Source organism: Cajanus cajan, chromosome 3 (assembly GCF_000230855.2).
Source record: "Cajanus cajan strain Asha chromosome 3, NIPB_CcT2T_4, whole genome shotgun sequence".
Taxonomy (NCBI): Eukaryota; Viridiplantae; Streptophyta; class Magnoliopsida; order Fabales; family Fabaceae; genus Cajanus; species Cajanus cajan.
Window position 1 is genome coordinate 49,215,426 of NC_138519.1, and position 15,387 is coordinate 49,230,812.

At 32.6% G+C, this 15,387-nt stretch overlaps 3 protein-coding genes across 3 annotated transcripts; 2 read left to right on the forward strand and 1 right to left on the reverse strand.

Annotated features, from left to right (window-relative positions):
- Nucleotides 1–3,328: 3,328 nt before the first annotated feature.
- LOC109793928 (serine hydroxymethyltransferase, mitochondrial) lies at nucleotides 3,329–9,972 on the forward strand. The gene is made up of 6 exons (XM_083071887.1): nucleotides 3,329–3,461; nucleotides 3,533–3,564; nucleotides 3,651–3,701; nucleotides 3,797–3,883; nucleotides 4,078–4,199; nucleotides 4,639–9,972. The coding sequence occupies exons 1-6, from the start codon at nucleotides 3,329–3,331 to the stop codon at nucleotides 4,709–4,711; spliced, it is 498 nt and encodes a 165-aa protein (XP_082928013.1). The 3' UTR covers nucleotides 4,712–9,972.
- On the forward strand, nucleotides 6,085–9,972 carry LOC109793927 (PHD finger protein ALFIN-LIKE 8). The gene is made up of 3 exons (XM_020353402.3): nucleotides 6,085–6,220; nucleotides 6,325–6,400; nucleotides 9,712–9,972. Exons 1-3 carry the CDS (start codon nucleotides 6,125–6,127, stop codon nucleotides 9,942–9,944), a joined length of 405 nt encoding a protein of 134 aa, XP_020208991.1. The 5' UTR covers nucleotides 6,085–6,124; the 3' UTR covers nucleotides 9,945–9,972.
- An 812-nt stretch (nucleotides 9,973–10,784) lies between these two features.
- LOC109793930 (uncharacterized) lies at nucleotides 10,785–15,062 on the reverse strand. Its single transcript, XM_029270448.2, has 10 exons — nucleotides 14,778–15,062; nucleotides 14,538–14,700; nucleotides 13,894–13,942; nucleotides 13,675–13,753; nucleotides 13,539–13,584; nucleotides 13,352–13,450; nucleotides 13,092–13,160; nucleotides 12,705–12,993; nucleotides 12,168–12,295; nucleotides 10,785–12,056 (listed from the first exon to the last, which is right to left on the reverse strand). Exons 1-10 carry the CDS (start codon nucleotides 14,789–14,791, stop codon nucleotides 11,418–11,420), a joined length of 1,575 nt encoding a protein of 524 aa, XP_029126281.2. The 5' UTR covers nucleotides 14,792–15,062; the 3' UTR covers nucleotides 10,785–11,417.
- Between the last annotated feature and the right edge of the window lie 325 nt (nucleotides 15,063–15,387).

A 15,387-nucleotide genomic window follows, 5' to 3' on the forward strand; every position in this document is an offset into this window, starting at 1 on the left:
TAAAGATTTGGTCCACCATCTCAATGAAGAAGTTTTACAATCACATCACACATGCAAAAGACTCCAACATACAAGATAAATCTTTTCTTGCACCCAAGGAGGTACTCCTTGTAGTAACCCACTACAAGAACTCCTACACTTGACAAACCTACTCAAGTATCTTACCACACAACACAAAAAGATTATGAAACAAATTCACCTATAACTCCAAACTCAGATAGATGAATTCTTTATCAAGTCTTTGTCCCTTTTCAAGAATGTAGATGATGATGATAATCTTTCAAAACATTTCACAAAGATGTTTATTTGTTGGATTCACAAAGAAATCTCTCTAAGAAGATCACACAGATCAAAATAGTTCACAAAGTTTCACCGAAAATCACTTGCTTGCATTTCTAAATGAGAAAACTATTTTTATAAAGTTTTTAGGCTCAGATAATCGATTATAATCACTCAAGAACAGAATAATCAATTATTTTACAGGATAATTGATTATTTTATAGGATAATCGATTATTCTAGAGAGTACATTCTGGGATAATTGATTATTTTACATATAATCGATTATTACAGCAAGATTTATCATCCATTGAAAAACAGAGCAGAAATAATTGATTATGTTTAGTAATAATTGATTATTTTGAGTTAGTTCTCAAAATTCAATTTCACATATCCAGAAACTCTCCAAGTTATTCTCAATCATCATCATATTAATTCTAAGACAATTAGGATAAAGATTTGACTCTTGCACAAAGCATAAACAAACATAAACATGCATTAGATTACATAATTGAACAACCAAGCAACAACTATACATAAACTACTCCTATTACATATTCATTCATGATCTTCAATCTCCTTTGTTATCATCGAAACACTTCAGAACTCGATTCACCATCCAAAAATCTCAACAGATTGCATTTAATGAAAGAATATACTCATATTCCTTAAAAAAAAGTACATGATGGATAAAACTTATAAAATACTAGACATAACACAAGATAGATGGTGGATTATTAAAATATTAATACATTACTCTAGACAATTAATTCAAATAACACCTTGTCACTGTTGAGCTTAGAAGAGCTTGAATCTTAAAGGAGTTTTGATGATCACAACAAGTATACAACAACAACTTGGAGCACAAAAACAAAGTTAAAGAAGCTATGAAATGAAGCTATGTAATAGAGCTTAGGAAATAAATTGTTTTGAATGTGTTTTTATATTTTGTGTGCTTTGTATGCTTTGTGCATAAGCAAATCTATATCTAAACTAAGTTGAGAGTATATGATGATGAATTAAAAAGATTGGAAACTTATTTTGAGGTATAAAATGAAGTTTTAAAAACTAACTCAAAATAATTGATTATCATTAAATATAATCGATTATTCCAGCTAATAGGCTAAGTGGAATGCCTTGCTGTAATAATCGATTATTCGCCAAAATAATCGATTATCCCAGGAACAACTCTCTGGAATAATCGATTATCCAGCTAAATAATCGATTATATTGTTCTTGGTTGATTTCCAGAAAATCTGAAGAACAAAATAATCGATTATTCTTTAAAATAATCGATTATCTGTGTCTGAAACTTTTATAAATAGTTTGAACTTTGAGAAACTTCAGACAAGGAGTTAGAACTGATAATCAATTTGTGAAAAACGTTTTTGTGAGTCTTTGTGACATCTTGGAGAGTTTTCTTTGTGAAATCCAAGAGTGAAAACGTTTGTGAAAAGCTTTGTTAGAAGATCATCATCATCATATTCTTGAAAGGGGAAGATAAAGATTTGTTCAAGAATTCCAGGTGAATTCGTTCCTTTTATTCTTTGTGAATCTTTGTGGAAAATCTTGAGAAGGGTTTCTCAAGTGGTAAGGTTTCTTGTAATGGGTTCTACAAGGGGTGCTTTCTTGGGGTCAAGAAAGTGGTTATCTTTTAGTATTGAAGTATATGCATGTGTGTGTGCTTGTAAACCTTCTTGCTTAAAGATAGTGGAACAAATTTTAATCAGGTGGTGATTAAGGACTGGATGTAGGTCACAAGTGGAGTGGCTGAACCAGTATAAAAGACTTGTGCAATCTTCTTCTACCTTATCTTTTACTTTGTGTAATTTCTTGGTTAAACTTTAAAGAAGATAAAACTTGATTAACAAGTGTATGTGAATCTTGATGGTTTAAATCTGTAATTGAACATTATTGTTGAACCTCATTATGTTGTAATCAAGTGAGCATATTGCATTCATATTTTCGTAACAAGTCTTTAGAAGAACTTCATTTGAAAATTGTGTCATAGAAAAGTTTTGATTGAAATTAAGATCCAAAATACTCTGATAAATTTTTAAAGGGTCATTGAATCCAATTCACCCCCCTCTTGGATTGTGCCATTCTTTTCTAACAGTCACTACTAGAGAATTACTATTCTACGACAACAATTTTACATCGGTTCTACAAAAAATGATGTAAAACATGAACGCGGTGACATTTTTGTAATTAAATGTAAAAGGTTAAGACATTTACATCGATTTTATATAGGACCGATGTAAATTTGTACTATTCCACATTCATTTTTGGATTAACTGATGTAGTATTGAAAATGCTCTATATCTACTCAACATGACCGATGTAGCATTGAGGTCTCATTTCCAAAACCCTCTCTAGAACCAATCTAGAAGCACATTAGATCATCTTCGTTCTACTTCTCGAGCCAAATTCTTGATTCCTTCTCTAGCATTCAATTCTTCTGAATGTTCCCTCTCGTCGAATGTTCCATCTCGTCAAAATCATTTGCCCTCTTCGAACCGGCACTACTAGAAAAACACTATTTCACGTCACAATATTTACATCGATTCCCTACAAAATGATGTAAAAAAAATGTACACAATTTCATAAATAACTTGAATAAATAAGAATATTTACATCGATTATTCTATATAAATATAACCAATTCTACATCGGCTATACGAGTGACCTATGTAGAAATGAAAATACAGGTTTTGTGTTGATCCATGTAGAAGGGGTGACTAAATTCTTCCCCGCCCTCGCGCCGTCGCGACCACTCAGTAGATGCGCGCTCACCCTCTCAAGACTCTCAAACCTAAAACCCTCTCTACAGTCAAAAAGTACCAACTCACGCACTTCCTTGGCCGCGGGAACTTTACCAAGGTCTACCAGGTGCACTCGCTGCTCGACGGCGCCACGGTTGCGGTAAAAGCCATCGACAAGTCCAAGACGGTCGACACCGCCATGGAGCCTCACATCATGTGCGAGATTGACCCATGCGCCGCCTCCAGCACCACCCTAACATCCTCAAAATCCATGAAGTCCTTGCCACCATGACCAAGATCTACCTTATCGTGGACTTCGCCGACGGCGGCGAGCTCTTCTCCAAGCTCTCCTGCTGCGGCCGCCTCCCAGAGTCCCTCGCGTGCCGCTACTTCGCGCAGCTCGTCTCCGCGCTCCACTTCTGCCACCGCCACGATTATAAGTTGGGGATGAACGCTTTTGACATAATCTCCATGTCCTCGGGGTTGGACAAGGTTCTCTCTATGCTGGTTCCCTCTACTACAAGGTTCTCCCTCTCTCTGTTTCTCGTTCTCTCACTTCATATTCTTTGCCCTTTTTATCCTTATTTTCATTTTTTTTCTGCCTTTGTAGTCCTCTTTGCCTGATGAAGCTGTGTATGACAAGGAGAGACCTGGAGTTACAGTAAGTCTATGTTTATGAATAATTTCACTTTCTAAAAAGATATTATTGTTTATTCATGATTTAATGAAGAAAATCAAAATATTGTGCCTTTGCAGTGGCCGAAGCAGTTAAATGCTCCCCTTGCAGCCGTTGATCCTGAGATTGCTAATATAATTGAGCTTGAGAAAGCTAGGCAATGGAAGGTATATACTCGTTCGATAAATTTTTTCATAACAACTTGTAATAGCATAGAGGAAGAAAAAGGAAGAAAAATTAAAATAGTTTTTTAGTAACTTAAAAATAATTCATTCATAAGTTAAAAAAGAAATTTTATAATTGTCAATTAGAGAGAGTTTTTACAATTATCTAATACATAAGCTAATTTTGAACTGTGAAGGGGCTGGAACTGATACCGTCTGAGAATTTCACTTTTGTGTCTGTCATGCAAGCGGTTAGGTCCATCATGACCAACAAATACAGTGAGGGGTATCCTGGTGCAAGATATTATGGTGGAAATGAGTATGTTTCTCTCTCTCTCTCTCTCACTCTGCATCTACTAGTCTAAAGTGGGTAACTTGGGAGAGTAAAATAAGAAATCTCAGTTGTTGATAATGAGATTAAGGTTTAATTATAATTTAGGTAATGTAATTTTATAAGCTTTGGCTTTTATTCTCTATAACTAAAAAAATTTCATTTTAATTTATATATATATATATATATATAATATGAAATTTAGGAACAAAATGTTTATTAAATCTAAAATTAATCAACCATATTACTTACTTTATGTATATAACTATGATAATTTATGAATATCTTGAAATATTAATGGTTGATTTTTTAGTCACTAGTGTAACTTTATCTTTACTTGCTTTAGAAGAGTAAAATAGTGGTTGGCATTTTGGATTTTATTCACATCGATCCAAACTCAGAAAAATTGTGGATTTTTCCTTTTCAGGTATATTGACATGGCTGAAACACTGTGCCAGAAGCGTGCCCTGGAAGCGTTTAGATTGGATCCCGCTAAATAGGGAAGTAAGAACATGAGATATATAAGTTCTGTTAGTTCTCTTTATTTGATTCAGAATTTGCCAACCTAGATGGCTAAAATTAAAATTTCTCTTTTTCCTTTCTGCTTAAGGCTCTAATGTTTCTTGTTACAATATCAAATTAATTTGGTAGCCTTCTTGTAAATCTCTTTGTTGTAAGATTAACTTCAAATTTCTGTGGTTTAGTAGCATTGGTTACGTGTGTTGTGTATTTGTATTGGTTGTTGACTAGAGTGTGCGTATTTGAGCAGTGGATTTGGCTACTGGTTGTTATGAACATGCTTGCAGTAAAACACCTTAATATTAAGGTTAAACACCTTAATATTAAGGTTAAACACCTTAATATTACAAAATAGTATACAAACAACATATACTATTTTGGCATTAAGTTTTGTTAATTACTTTGTTTTGAAGCAGACAAACGAACTTAAGAGCCTTGCAAACAAATGTGCTGAACAGGTTTTGGAAATCAACTTGTTAAGGTTTTGATTTTAAATTTAACTTGAGTTAAACTTTTAGTTTTGCTTGGTAACAAACTAGAGAATTTATTTTGCATTCAAATCAAAATTTTGTTCTCTTCATTGTATTTGGGTAATTTGATCTTGATATACTATCGTGATCTTGATATGCTATCGTGAACTTATACTTTACATTGATTATGGTCTTGCTTCATTGACACACTTGTGTAGTGTCTATTATTTTTTCCCCCCTTTTATAAACCCATATTTGTGTGTTTAATTTGGGAGAGAAGTTTCTGGTGATGAGGAGTGGAAGGTGGATGGGCTAAAGTTTATATAGTTGAAGACTTTCTCTTTTGGCCAATATACCATGCTGCATTACATAGATGGCTGCATACCCTGGGACGATGTGTTAGGCTAATTGGAATTGCTGTATGGAAACAATATTTTTTATTTATTTCATTGGTACCATTTGTTTATCTAGTATGGGGTATTTGCAAAAATTTATGCTACATCATGTTGTTTGGGAATGGCCTGATTTGTGGTTACACTTCAGTTGGGAATGATAATTATTTTGTCTAGAGCTATATATATGTTCATTACAGGTAATAAAAAATAATCCAAAAAATAAGTATGATTTTTTTTAAATGCAATCTACATTGGTTCTCAAGAAAATCGATGTAAATTTAAGTATAAATCTACATTGGTTGTCTAGAGAACCGATGTAAAAATGTATACATTTTCTACGTCGCTCTATTCTACATCGGTTTTAGAACCGATGTAGATGACTTTAGAGAACTGATATAGAATATGCATCTTGTAGTAGTGTGGTTCCCTGTCGTGATGACCCACCTCCCTTGGAACCCTCGACAATGTTGTCAATAGAGAGTTTAGAAATGGTTCCTTTTTTTGTTGGTTTAGAACCCTTCCCAGAAACATGATATCATTCCCCTCCTCTTTGGAAACACAATCAATTTGTTCCAAATTAAGGCCCTCTTTGACTGTGATGACGACGAAACCTAACGATTGCAAGGTACAATCCTACATTCAAATGAATTTCTTTCTTTTCTCTCAACTCCTTCCTCTAATTTCACCAATTCTACTAAAAGCTAAACTCTTTTTAATGATTTTTTTTAGCAACAGAGGTTCTCCGAGGGGGAAGTGATGATTAGAAGGGTTAGAGAAGAATTAGAGGGGGAAGGCCAGTTGAAAGGTAATTTTGCCACCTTGTCTCCAAGGTTCTTTTGTGTAGTATTCTAATTGGGTTAATATACTTGGTATACCTTGGATGCATCGAAGCTTTTTCGGTTTTTCTTATGCCCATCCACTTATGCCAGGGGCCATTTTTGTGGGTCTGTGGGTCTGTCTCTCAAAAATTGTTCAATTGAATGATTTTTTTTATTTCTCTGTTAATATCTTCATGTATTAATCTTTATCAAAATTATTTTCGGTCCATTTAATTATTGAAATAATCAACATCAATCCCTTGAATTAGGTTAAAAGGTTTTGAATCAATCATATGCCAAGAAAACATAAGACACTAATTTAGCTCTAAAATGTTGAAACCAAAATAATATATACGTTAGAATAGTCTTTCTACATTAATTTTAGTATCAATTGAAAGTTAAATTTATACTCAACTGATTGAGTTTTACTTTAATCAAATTGGTAAAAGTTAAAATGACCATAAAATGTGCTATTTATTCCCATGTTGTCTTTTAGTGTTAGTTTCCTGATATTTGTATTCCACGTGTATGATAAATTTCCTTAGTGGCCTTGTTTTTATCAGTAATGGTATTTACTGAGTACCAACACCACCAAACCTATATCTGTTTTTTGCTTGAGAAGATATAAAGTCTTCGATAACTGTAAAATATAATAAATAATATTACTTTTGCCCAAAAAAATTGATCTAACACAATGAATTTAAAGGAAAAATATATTATTTATTAACAGGTTGGCATTAGCAAAAGCCAATAGTTGGATGGCTTGTGCCCAAGCTTTGTCTCTTTCATTTTGGGCAATTTAGGTTGTTAAGTGTTGCTTTATTTTGCACTCTGTTGAAAACTCAATTTTCTGGTGTGAATGAATTACTCCATCATGGAAGAACAACACCTTTTTATCTTTCATTCTAAGGCGTTGAGATTTTAAGCATTCTCATTCATTAAACCCTTTAGTCTAAGTTTATATTTGGAAAAATATTGGTAAAATTAATTTTGATTAAAACTATATAAAGATGCTTTAGCTTTAAAATCAACAAACACACTAAATAGGTGCAGCCTCTAAGAAATGCATGTATTCAATTTTTCAAAGTTGACTCCAAGTCATCAAATGCAATGACTCCGTGAGTCAATGGGGCAAAGCCTATTTATGCATGTTATAGTCAATCTTGGATTTGAGGATAAACGAGTGATTAACTAACATGTTAGTTCTAGACATAAATAAAGTTCAGTTTCTCAAACATTTCATAAGCAAAATCTTTCTCTGTAAGATACCATTAACTATGGGATGCAACAGTTTGTTTTTCACAAAATATTTTGATCTGCAAAGGATGCAGAATTTCTGTGACTGTCTTCATTATTATTTATGGTATGGCTACTATGGAGATAGTATTGGAGTTAGAAGCCACGTCTACAACATCGGAGCTTCGATAAGAGGAAATTGCAATAAGCAATAGTGGATCGTGGCAATTATCATGTCATTATATTATGCTAAGGTATTGATTTTAATGTTATGATAGGTTATTGTTGAAGAATATGAAACTTGAAGAATATGTCTTGTATCTAGATGTATGGTTTTTTACCATGGTAAGATGAATCATGTTGATGGATACACGTTGAATAGCATAGTTGATATTGGCATGGACTATATTATTAATCAATAGTTATCCTTTCCAGTGAGGTTCCTAATCACAATAGATTATGAGAATATACAATTGATTTCTTGAAACATGAATTTTGGAAGTATTTTTAAAAGCCAATCAATTTCCATGAATCCAAATATTCTAGACTCTAGAAACTAATTGGAAAAAAAAAAAAAACATTTAGTAAGCTATCTTTTATGAATGCATTAGAAAACAAACCTACATGAATGGCTTTAGCAAATGAGCGAGTGATAAAGATATGGTTTGAGTGCTCAAGATAGGCATCATATAACTTAGTACATGGTTCTTCTGTATTAATTACATGTTTATAAGATTAACATAGGTCATGGTTTTTCTGCATTAATTACATGTTTATAAGATTCCCATTATTCTAAAATAAAAGAGTCAAACATCTAAATACTTACAGTTGTCCTTTCAACATCTCTTGATTGAATATCTTACAAAATAGAGTGTAATGGGGACTCAAATTCTTAAAAATACTTCTACATGTATTAAAATAGTATATTGTAAGTTTGTAACATGATTATATTATATATAACCATTTAATTAAACTTTACTATTGGAATATAATAATAATCACTATTTATTAGCATGTGCGAGAGTGAGAGAGGCGAAGGGGAGGGGGGGTCTAAGGGGTGTAGGGTAGGGAAGAAGCCCTTATCTATTTATGTTTCTTTAAGAGCCAAGTAGGCAGGCCAGTGGGTGGTTGACTTTGCAACTCTGATGAGATTGACATAATCTTTATTTCCCATTTTTTGATATATATATATATATATATATATATATATATTCATAGCTGTATTAAGAATTTTAACTTGCATGATAAATTTTCATCTTTTTTTCTAATTTATTTTTAAATTTCTACCTGTGAAGGTTTTGGATATTTTTTGTTCACATTTAATTTTTGTTGGGGCTTGTTCATGCTGTTGCAGATGTTGAAAATTTCTAGAGCCAATGTGATCCTAGTTAGTTACCTTCATTTTAAGTTTGTATTATTTCTTTTAATGGTTTGCAGTTAATATCCCTTGAGTAATTACTGCAATTAGGTTAATATGTCAACATAACTATTTTACTTGTTTTAATATTTGATTTTCATTGTAGCAAGGGATGTCAACTTAGTCAACCTATTGTAATTTGTTATGCTTTTAATCCTTTTTTATTTTTTTTTAAAAAAACTAGGTTCCCAATAATCTCTTTCTTTTTGTATTTCAATTGACAATGACACTTTACCATCCTCTATCATCTATGGTAGACAACTAGTGTTAAACAACTCAAATGCTTCGCACATACCTACACATCCCACTCATGTATCTGCATGTCTTTATTACTCTAATAAACTTGATTCTCTTCCTTCTCAACAAATTGCATGCAATGAAGATTCATTAGAATAGGTATCATTTTCATTTTATTGTAACCATTTTCTTTTCTATATATAAATAGTCTCATATATCACACTTGTAATCCATGAATTAATTGTACAATTTAATACAGTTTTATCTTCTCATTCCTTTTTTTAGTCATGGAATTGCTTCTTATTATTCTTTATATATGTTTAAGACTTGCATACATATTAATTTGTTTTCTTTTGTAGCTATTTTATTTTGTATGAGTTTAACATATCAGTTATTTTATTCTTCTAGAGAAGGAGAATTTGTGCTTATATGGATTACGTAATCAGCATTGGAAAGTAAATTTAACTATTGAAGAAGTTCCTTTAGAGCTTCCTGAGCCTGTTCTGGACATTAACTTTGTTGGGGATGACATCCAGGAAAAAGATTGGTTATCTTTAGTAATTGTTCATAGTTACACATGGTTATTTGTCCTTGCCTTTTATTTTGGAGCCAGACTTGGATTTGATAAAATTTATACATAAGTATATATATTAATATTTTTTTGTGTAATTTTTGTTATTGTAATTTGGTGGCCAAGTTAATCTTGATGCACAATATTTGTCCATTATATTTATATATGAAAAATCTGTCTAAGATTTATATATATGTTCATTACAGGTAATTAGATAGAATCTAAAAAAAGCATGATTTTTTTTTAAAAAATGCAATCTACATCGATTTTATAAAAAACGGATGTAAATTTATCCATAAATTTATATCAGTTTTCTTGATAACTGATGTAAATTTATCCATAAATCTAGATCGGTTTTAAAACTGATGTAGAAAGGTATAGGTTTTTTAAGTTACTCTATTCTATATCGGTTTTAGAATTGATGTAGATGACTTCGCAGAATTGATGTAAAATATGCATTTTGTAGTAGTGTGTATTACGTGATGGTATGTGACTTTTATTGGCGTATTCTACGGTCTTCCAATTTGTATTCTTTTAAAGGTATCCAGAAATTTGTATTAATTTTAACCGATTCAGCTTCAACGTTTGTGAGAATAAGTCGCAGGATGACATTTTTATTTATCAAACAAAAGAACTTTTTGTTCTCTCAAATTTGTATTTGCCAAACATTTTCCTGTCAACATTTCCTTTTTAGCCATTAATTCTCAACTAACTTTCCTGTATGGTCATCAACTTTACGAGCACCTAATATGAAGCCATTGCAAGTGATCTACCAATTGATATGCCTTTTTCCATATAGTTCGCTTACGGTACTAGGCCAGCAAGGCATTAATTGGTAGCTTAAGGTTACAAAATGTACATGGGATGAAGCAAACCAGCATCATAACTAACTAGTCTATATCAATCAAATTTGCTAAAAATAATATATATCATGCAAAAAGAGCATTGAAAGACTTGTATTTCCTCCTGAAAGATGGATTGCCTTCACCATTTACAGCAAAGAGAGAAAATTAACAATAGCATTCCCTTCCAACAAACCACCAATACATGCTTTAACTGATGGTATAATAACTAAATAATTAACATGCATATATGGTCTTGCTCGAAAAAGTGGTAAGGCCTAGCTATTCTAACACACAGCATGAATTTCCATGTGGCCCTCAACTCTTCAAAAAGGATTAGACAACCGCGAAGACGTTGAATCTCATAATGCCAAGAGTGATTATTCAATGATTAGTGTTATTCAGATTGTGACTGCAGAGAGCAGTGTCTCCCTGATAACTCACTTGAGCAGAAAAGGGTCTCTTTTTGTCGCAAGAATCCTGCTGTAAAAAACTATATTGCTCTGAAGAATTTATCTGATCAAGTCGTGTCTTCAAATATGGAAGATTGAAAACAAAACTAGAAACCATCGGCACAGTTTGGTCTGATTTTAAAATCCTCTTGGCCTCAGATGAGCAACTAATTTCATTGGTTGGACACACTGCTTCATGATCACCGTTACACACTTTGGCCTAAACATGAAATTGCTTTTCATCTGGCATTAATCTTGAACCAAAAATGAAGCATCACTACTTTCCATGGCGAAAGGTAGCAATTGAAACTCGCAATTGTTTTCCAACCTTGATTCCATCACACTACTAGCTTGAGAATTCTCCAGGATTGACACAGACAGATTTTCTTGATTAACCATCTTTGAGCTGTCTAATAACATCCTCCCAAACTTATAACCAGTTTCTTTGGACCCTTGATCTAAGCAAGTAAAATCTTCGGCACGAGCTCGTGAATGGCATGAATCAAAACAAAATCTCTGGTTTGTGAAATCTTTATCCCTTAAGGACCACTTCCACTTGTGACATCCCAAAGTGTTACCATGTAAGGGACTACAACCTTTCTCCTTTTCCACATTCAGTGTACCTTCAACCTTTTCCCTTCCACTAATATTTTCCCTGGGGCTTGTTATGTCATTAGGATTACCAGGAAATGGATCCAAAGGATACTGAGACATCACGGCAGAGGTAATGACTGTATTAGAAGTAACTGGTCTGCATGGAACAGAAGTAGATGCTGTTCGAATTTCACATCCAAGTAATTTCCTTTTAGCTATATTTTGGGCAGTGGGTCCTAAATCTTTAACAAACAACATCAAGCTATCTATGTAACCAATATCTTGTTGATTTACCTATGTAAAGAATAAGAAAAATAACAACAATGTATGATCAATCCAAACAATTTATATGCATTTCGTTAAACTTCATTGACGCATTACACAAGGAGAGTAAACATGACTCACGTGCTTAAGAAATTTCAATTTACCATAAACGGTTGAAAATATTGACTTATCCTTCTCAAGGGACAAAGGTTTATATGTACAACGCTTATCAATCTCGAAAGATCTGCATCTGCTACTACCTTTAGTACCTGATGGATAAAATTTAGTTAACCAGATAGTTCTGCATTTTTCTTTATATGTTCAAAATACACAAATCATGATAGAATATTTTGGCTGAACAAAGGACATACAGAAGCTTTTCTGCTAAGCCTTGCTGGGGGAGATTTTTCATATTTTTTAATTTACAAAGAACATTATGTCAAAGGAAGTAATTAGCTGGTAGAATATCCAATTGAGTACAAGAAGGTTAGAGTAAAATAAGAACTAGGGGGCACAACACAACAAACTTAGAAGCTATGGAAACACATATCAAAGGTAGTAGATTATTCATGCTTTTATCCCACCACATGCAATAATCAAATGGAAAGTCATTGTTTAGTTTCAATACCATATAAGATGCAACAAAATCTGCTTCTCAGACTAGACCTTCGCTCTTACCTGCAATACTTTCAACATGTCTAGCTTCAACATCCTTAGCAATGTCAGAACATCCATCATTTGCCATGAAGATTTTCCTGATTGATGTACCACGAGAAGAACATGGCAAAGTTTTTGAGGGGACGCCAATGGCTATTTCACTGGATTTCAGGTCTGTTGAATCTCTAAAATCTCCTTGGTTTTTCCTACCTACTTTTCGCCTTGTTTCTGAGAATTCCAATTCAAACTTCTCAGGATTGTTTCTTAATAGATCAAAAACTTTCTTAGCTAGTTCATTTATAATACGAGCCTGCAAAATTATAGGGTTAATAAATCATTTCATCAAGATAAATTAAAGATTTTATTGTAAAGCTTAGATCGCAATTTCACTAGCTTTATATTCCATACCTGCCTGAAATATATAGTACCAGAAGAATTAAACTGCATCGCGTTGTCAAATATTAAGAAAACATCAAGCTGCATAATGGTTCAAATATGTATTAGATGATGAACCAGGCCATCATAGCAGTTTATGCATACATATTTGCTAATTGCTACCAAATACTAATAATGTTAGATTAATGCAAGAGACAACCAGATAAGTAAATATATATATATATATATATATATATATATATATATATATATATATAATAAGGATTGTAAACCTCAAATTGTTCTAAACTCTTGTACATCCCCTCGTGTAGTTTAGCTCTCATGGTGCCAAAATCCATAGGCTCTTTAATGATTGCGTAATAATCTTCAACCTAAGCACAAAATTCCATCAAGAAAGTGAATTACAAGGGAATTTCATGTAGTATTCACAAGATACTATGACTAATTATGACTACACACCTCGTTTTGATCAACTGGTTCTGCAAATATTTCATAGGTATCTCTCCTGTATGAGTTTAAAATATATATATTTAATTTACAAGAGTCAACTAAGGTTTTGAAATGGTAACATAACAATGACAAAAGTAATGTACACCTTTGTAAAGTGTCAAGTACAAGTTGAAGTATTCGTTTTTCTGGCAAAACTGTTGAAGATGGCAGTTTTGATGGTTTATCTGAAACATAATCATGTAGTAAATTAAATATGTGCTAGGAGTTTCATAACATAACAGATCGAAATTTTAGTCAAGTACAAAGCCAACTCAGTTTGATGGTGCAAATGTATAATTAAGGTTATTAGAAGACCTTAACTCACCATCACCAGTTTCCTTTTGAATATCTTGATGTCGAGAATGTTTCACAACCTGCACAATGGCTTGTGAATGTGAACAAAAATAATGATCAAGCAAGGCATGAAAAATGTTAATAGTAAGGGTGTTCTTGACTTGGTCCGTACCACTAATCCCACCTGATCCAAAAAAACGTTGGACATGTTGAGGTTTAACAAATTGAACTCCATGTATTTTAGGGACATGTTCGAGTTATTCTTAGGATCGTGCCAACCCAGTCCAATTTCAAATATTTAATGATTTTTAAATAATTATATATTAATAATATAACTTCTTAGATTAATAAATCATGTTTTGTCTAACACAATATTATTTAAATTGATATTATTTATCTGAAAATATATATAGTAAAATATATGTTAATTATAGTTGTAAATTTTTAATTTTAGTATAACTACATATAATACTAAAATTAAAATATATGTTAATTATGCTAACAAATGAAGTTAATCGAGTCATGTTCTCATATTTATAATGAAGTTAATTGAGTCATGTTCTCATATTTATTGATTTTGATCGTGTCAAATTCGAATTCTCAAAATTGAGTTGAAAGAAATTTCAGGACGGGTAACCCCTCCCATGAACACCCATAATAAATAGCAAACAAGACCTGGTTTGGTGAAGGTGTGAGTTGTTGAAGTGGCCTCAGATTTGTGTTCTTTCTACCCCTAGTGCGAAATGCAGGTCCCTGACTCGCTGAATGGCCATGAGCCTCAGCCTCCAATGCAGATATTCGGGGGCTTCTCCTTTGCCCCTCTATTTTTTTCAATTTTCTGCCTCACACAATGACAAATCCAATTTCATAAAATGCACAATTTACTAACAAAATGAAAGTGAAAAGTGAACTCACCTCAATCTGCTCATGTTGCATTGGTAAAGAGGGTGAATGATCAAGGCTTTTAAAAATAGAGCATGGCAACCATTATATGTTTAATGTTTAATTACTACTGAATTTGATCTTGGGGATATCATATCAAAAAATGCCAAACTAGGTATTAGTATGAGTATTGAGATATGTGAATTAATTGATCATGATCTTGTACTAATGTTTGTGGGGGCATAAGATCAAGGAATTTTCTTTTTCTTTACGTGGTTTTGTTCTTCCGGGAAGGCTCGTGCCAGCCAGTGCCACATAGTTTACCACGATCACTAGATTGTTACCCTCCGTAAAAAAATAAAAAAATATAATATAAAAGCCTGTTTTTTGGTTACACTCCATTTCTCAACTCAAGACAAGTCAAAATTCCAACACTCCTTCCTTCTAATTTATATTTTTTTACTTAAAATTTACTTTTAAATTAAAGTTAAAATAAGAATATAAAAAATATACTATTTTAAATTGATGGAAGGTGGCTTAGTTCCATGCACGCCCTTGATCTTGGTTCAACAAGGGAGACTCCAAAAGATGATTTAAAAAAATGGAGGAGATGGTGGCGGAAGCACTAAGGTGATGGTGAAGA

Bases quoted from the DNA above. Each gene is read 5' to 3' on its own strand.
- LOC109793928 (XM_083071887.1), top strand. From the start codon at position 3,329: ATGACCAAGATCTACCTTATCGTGGACTTCGCCGACGGCGGCGAGCTC. The intron at 3,462-3,532 runs GCCACCGCCACG...GGGTTGGACAAG, and splicing joins CGTCTCCGCGCTCCACTTCT to GTTCTCTCTATGCTGGTTCC. The intron at 3,565-3,650 runs GTTCTCCCTCTC...CTGCCTTTGTAG, and splicing joins CTGGTTCCCTCTACTACAAG to TCCTCTTTGCCTGATGAAGC.
- LOC109793930 (XM_029270448.2), bottom strand. The intron at 13,161-13,351 runs GTTTACAATCCT...ACCATTATGCAG, and splicing joins AGAGTTTAGAACAATTTGAG to CTTGATGTTTTCTTAATATT. The intron at 12,057-12,167 runs GTGAGTCATGTT...TTCTTTACATAG, and splicing joins AATTGAAATTTCTTAAGCAC to GTAAATCAACAAGATATTGG.
- LOC109793927 (XM_020353402.3), top strand. From the start codon at position 6,125: ATGATATCATTCCCCTCCTCTTTGGAAACACAATCAATTTGTTCCAAA. The intron at 6,221-6,324 runs GTACAATCCTAC...GATTTTTTTTAG, and splicing joins CGAAACCTAACGATTGCAAG to CAACAGAGGTTCTCCGAGGG. The intron at 6,401-9,711 runs GTAATTTTGCCA...TTATTCTTCTAG, and splicing joins GGGGGAAGGCCAGTTGAAAG to AGAAGGAGAATTTGTGCTTA.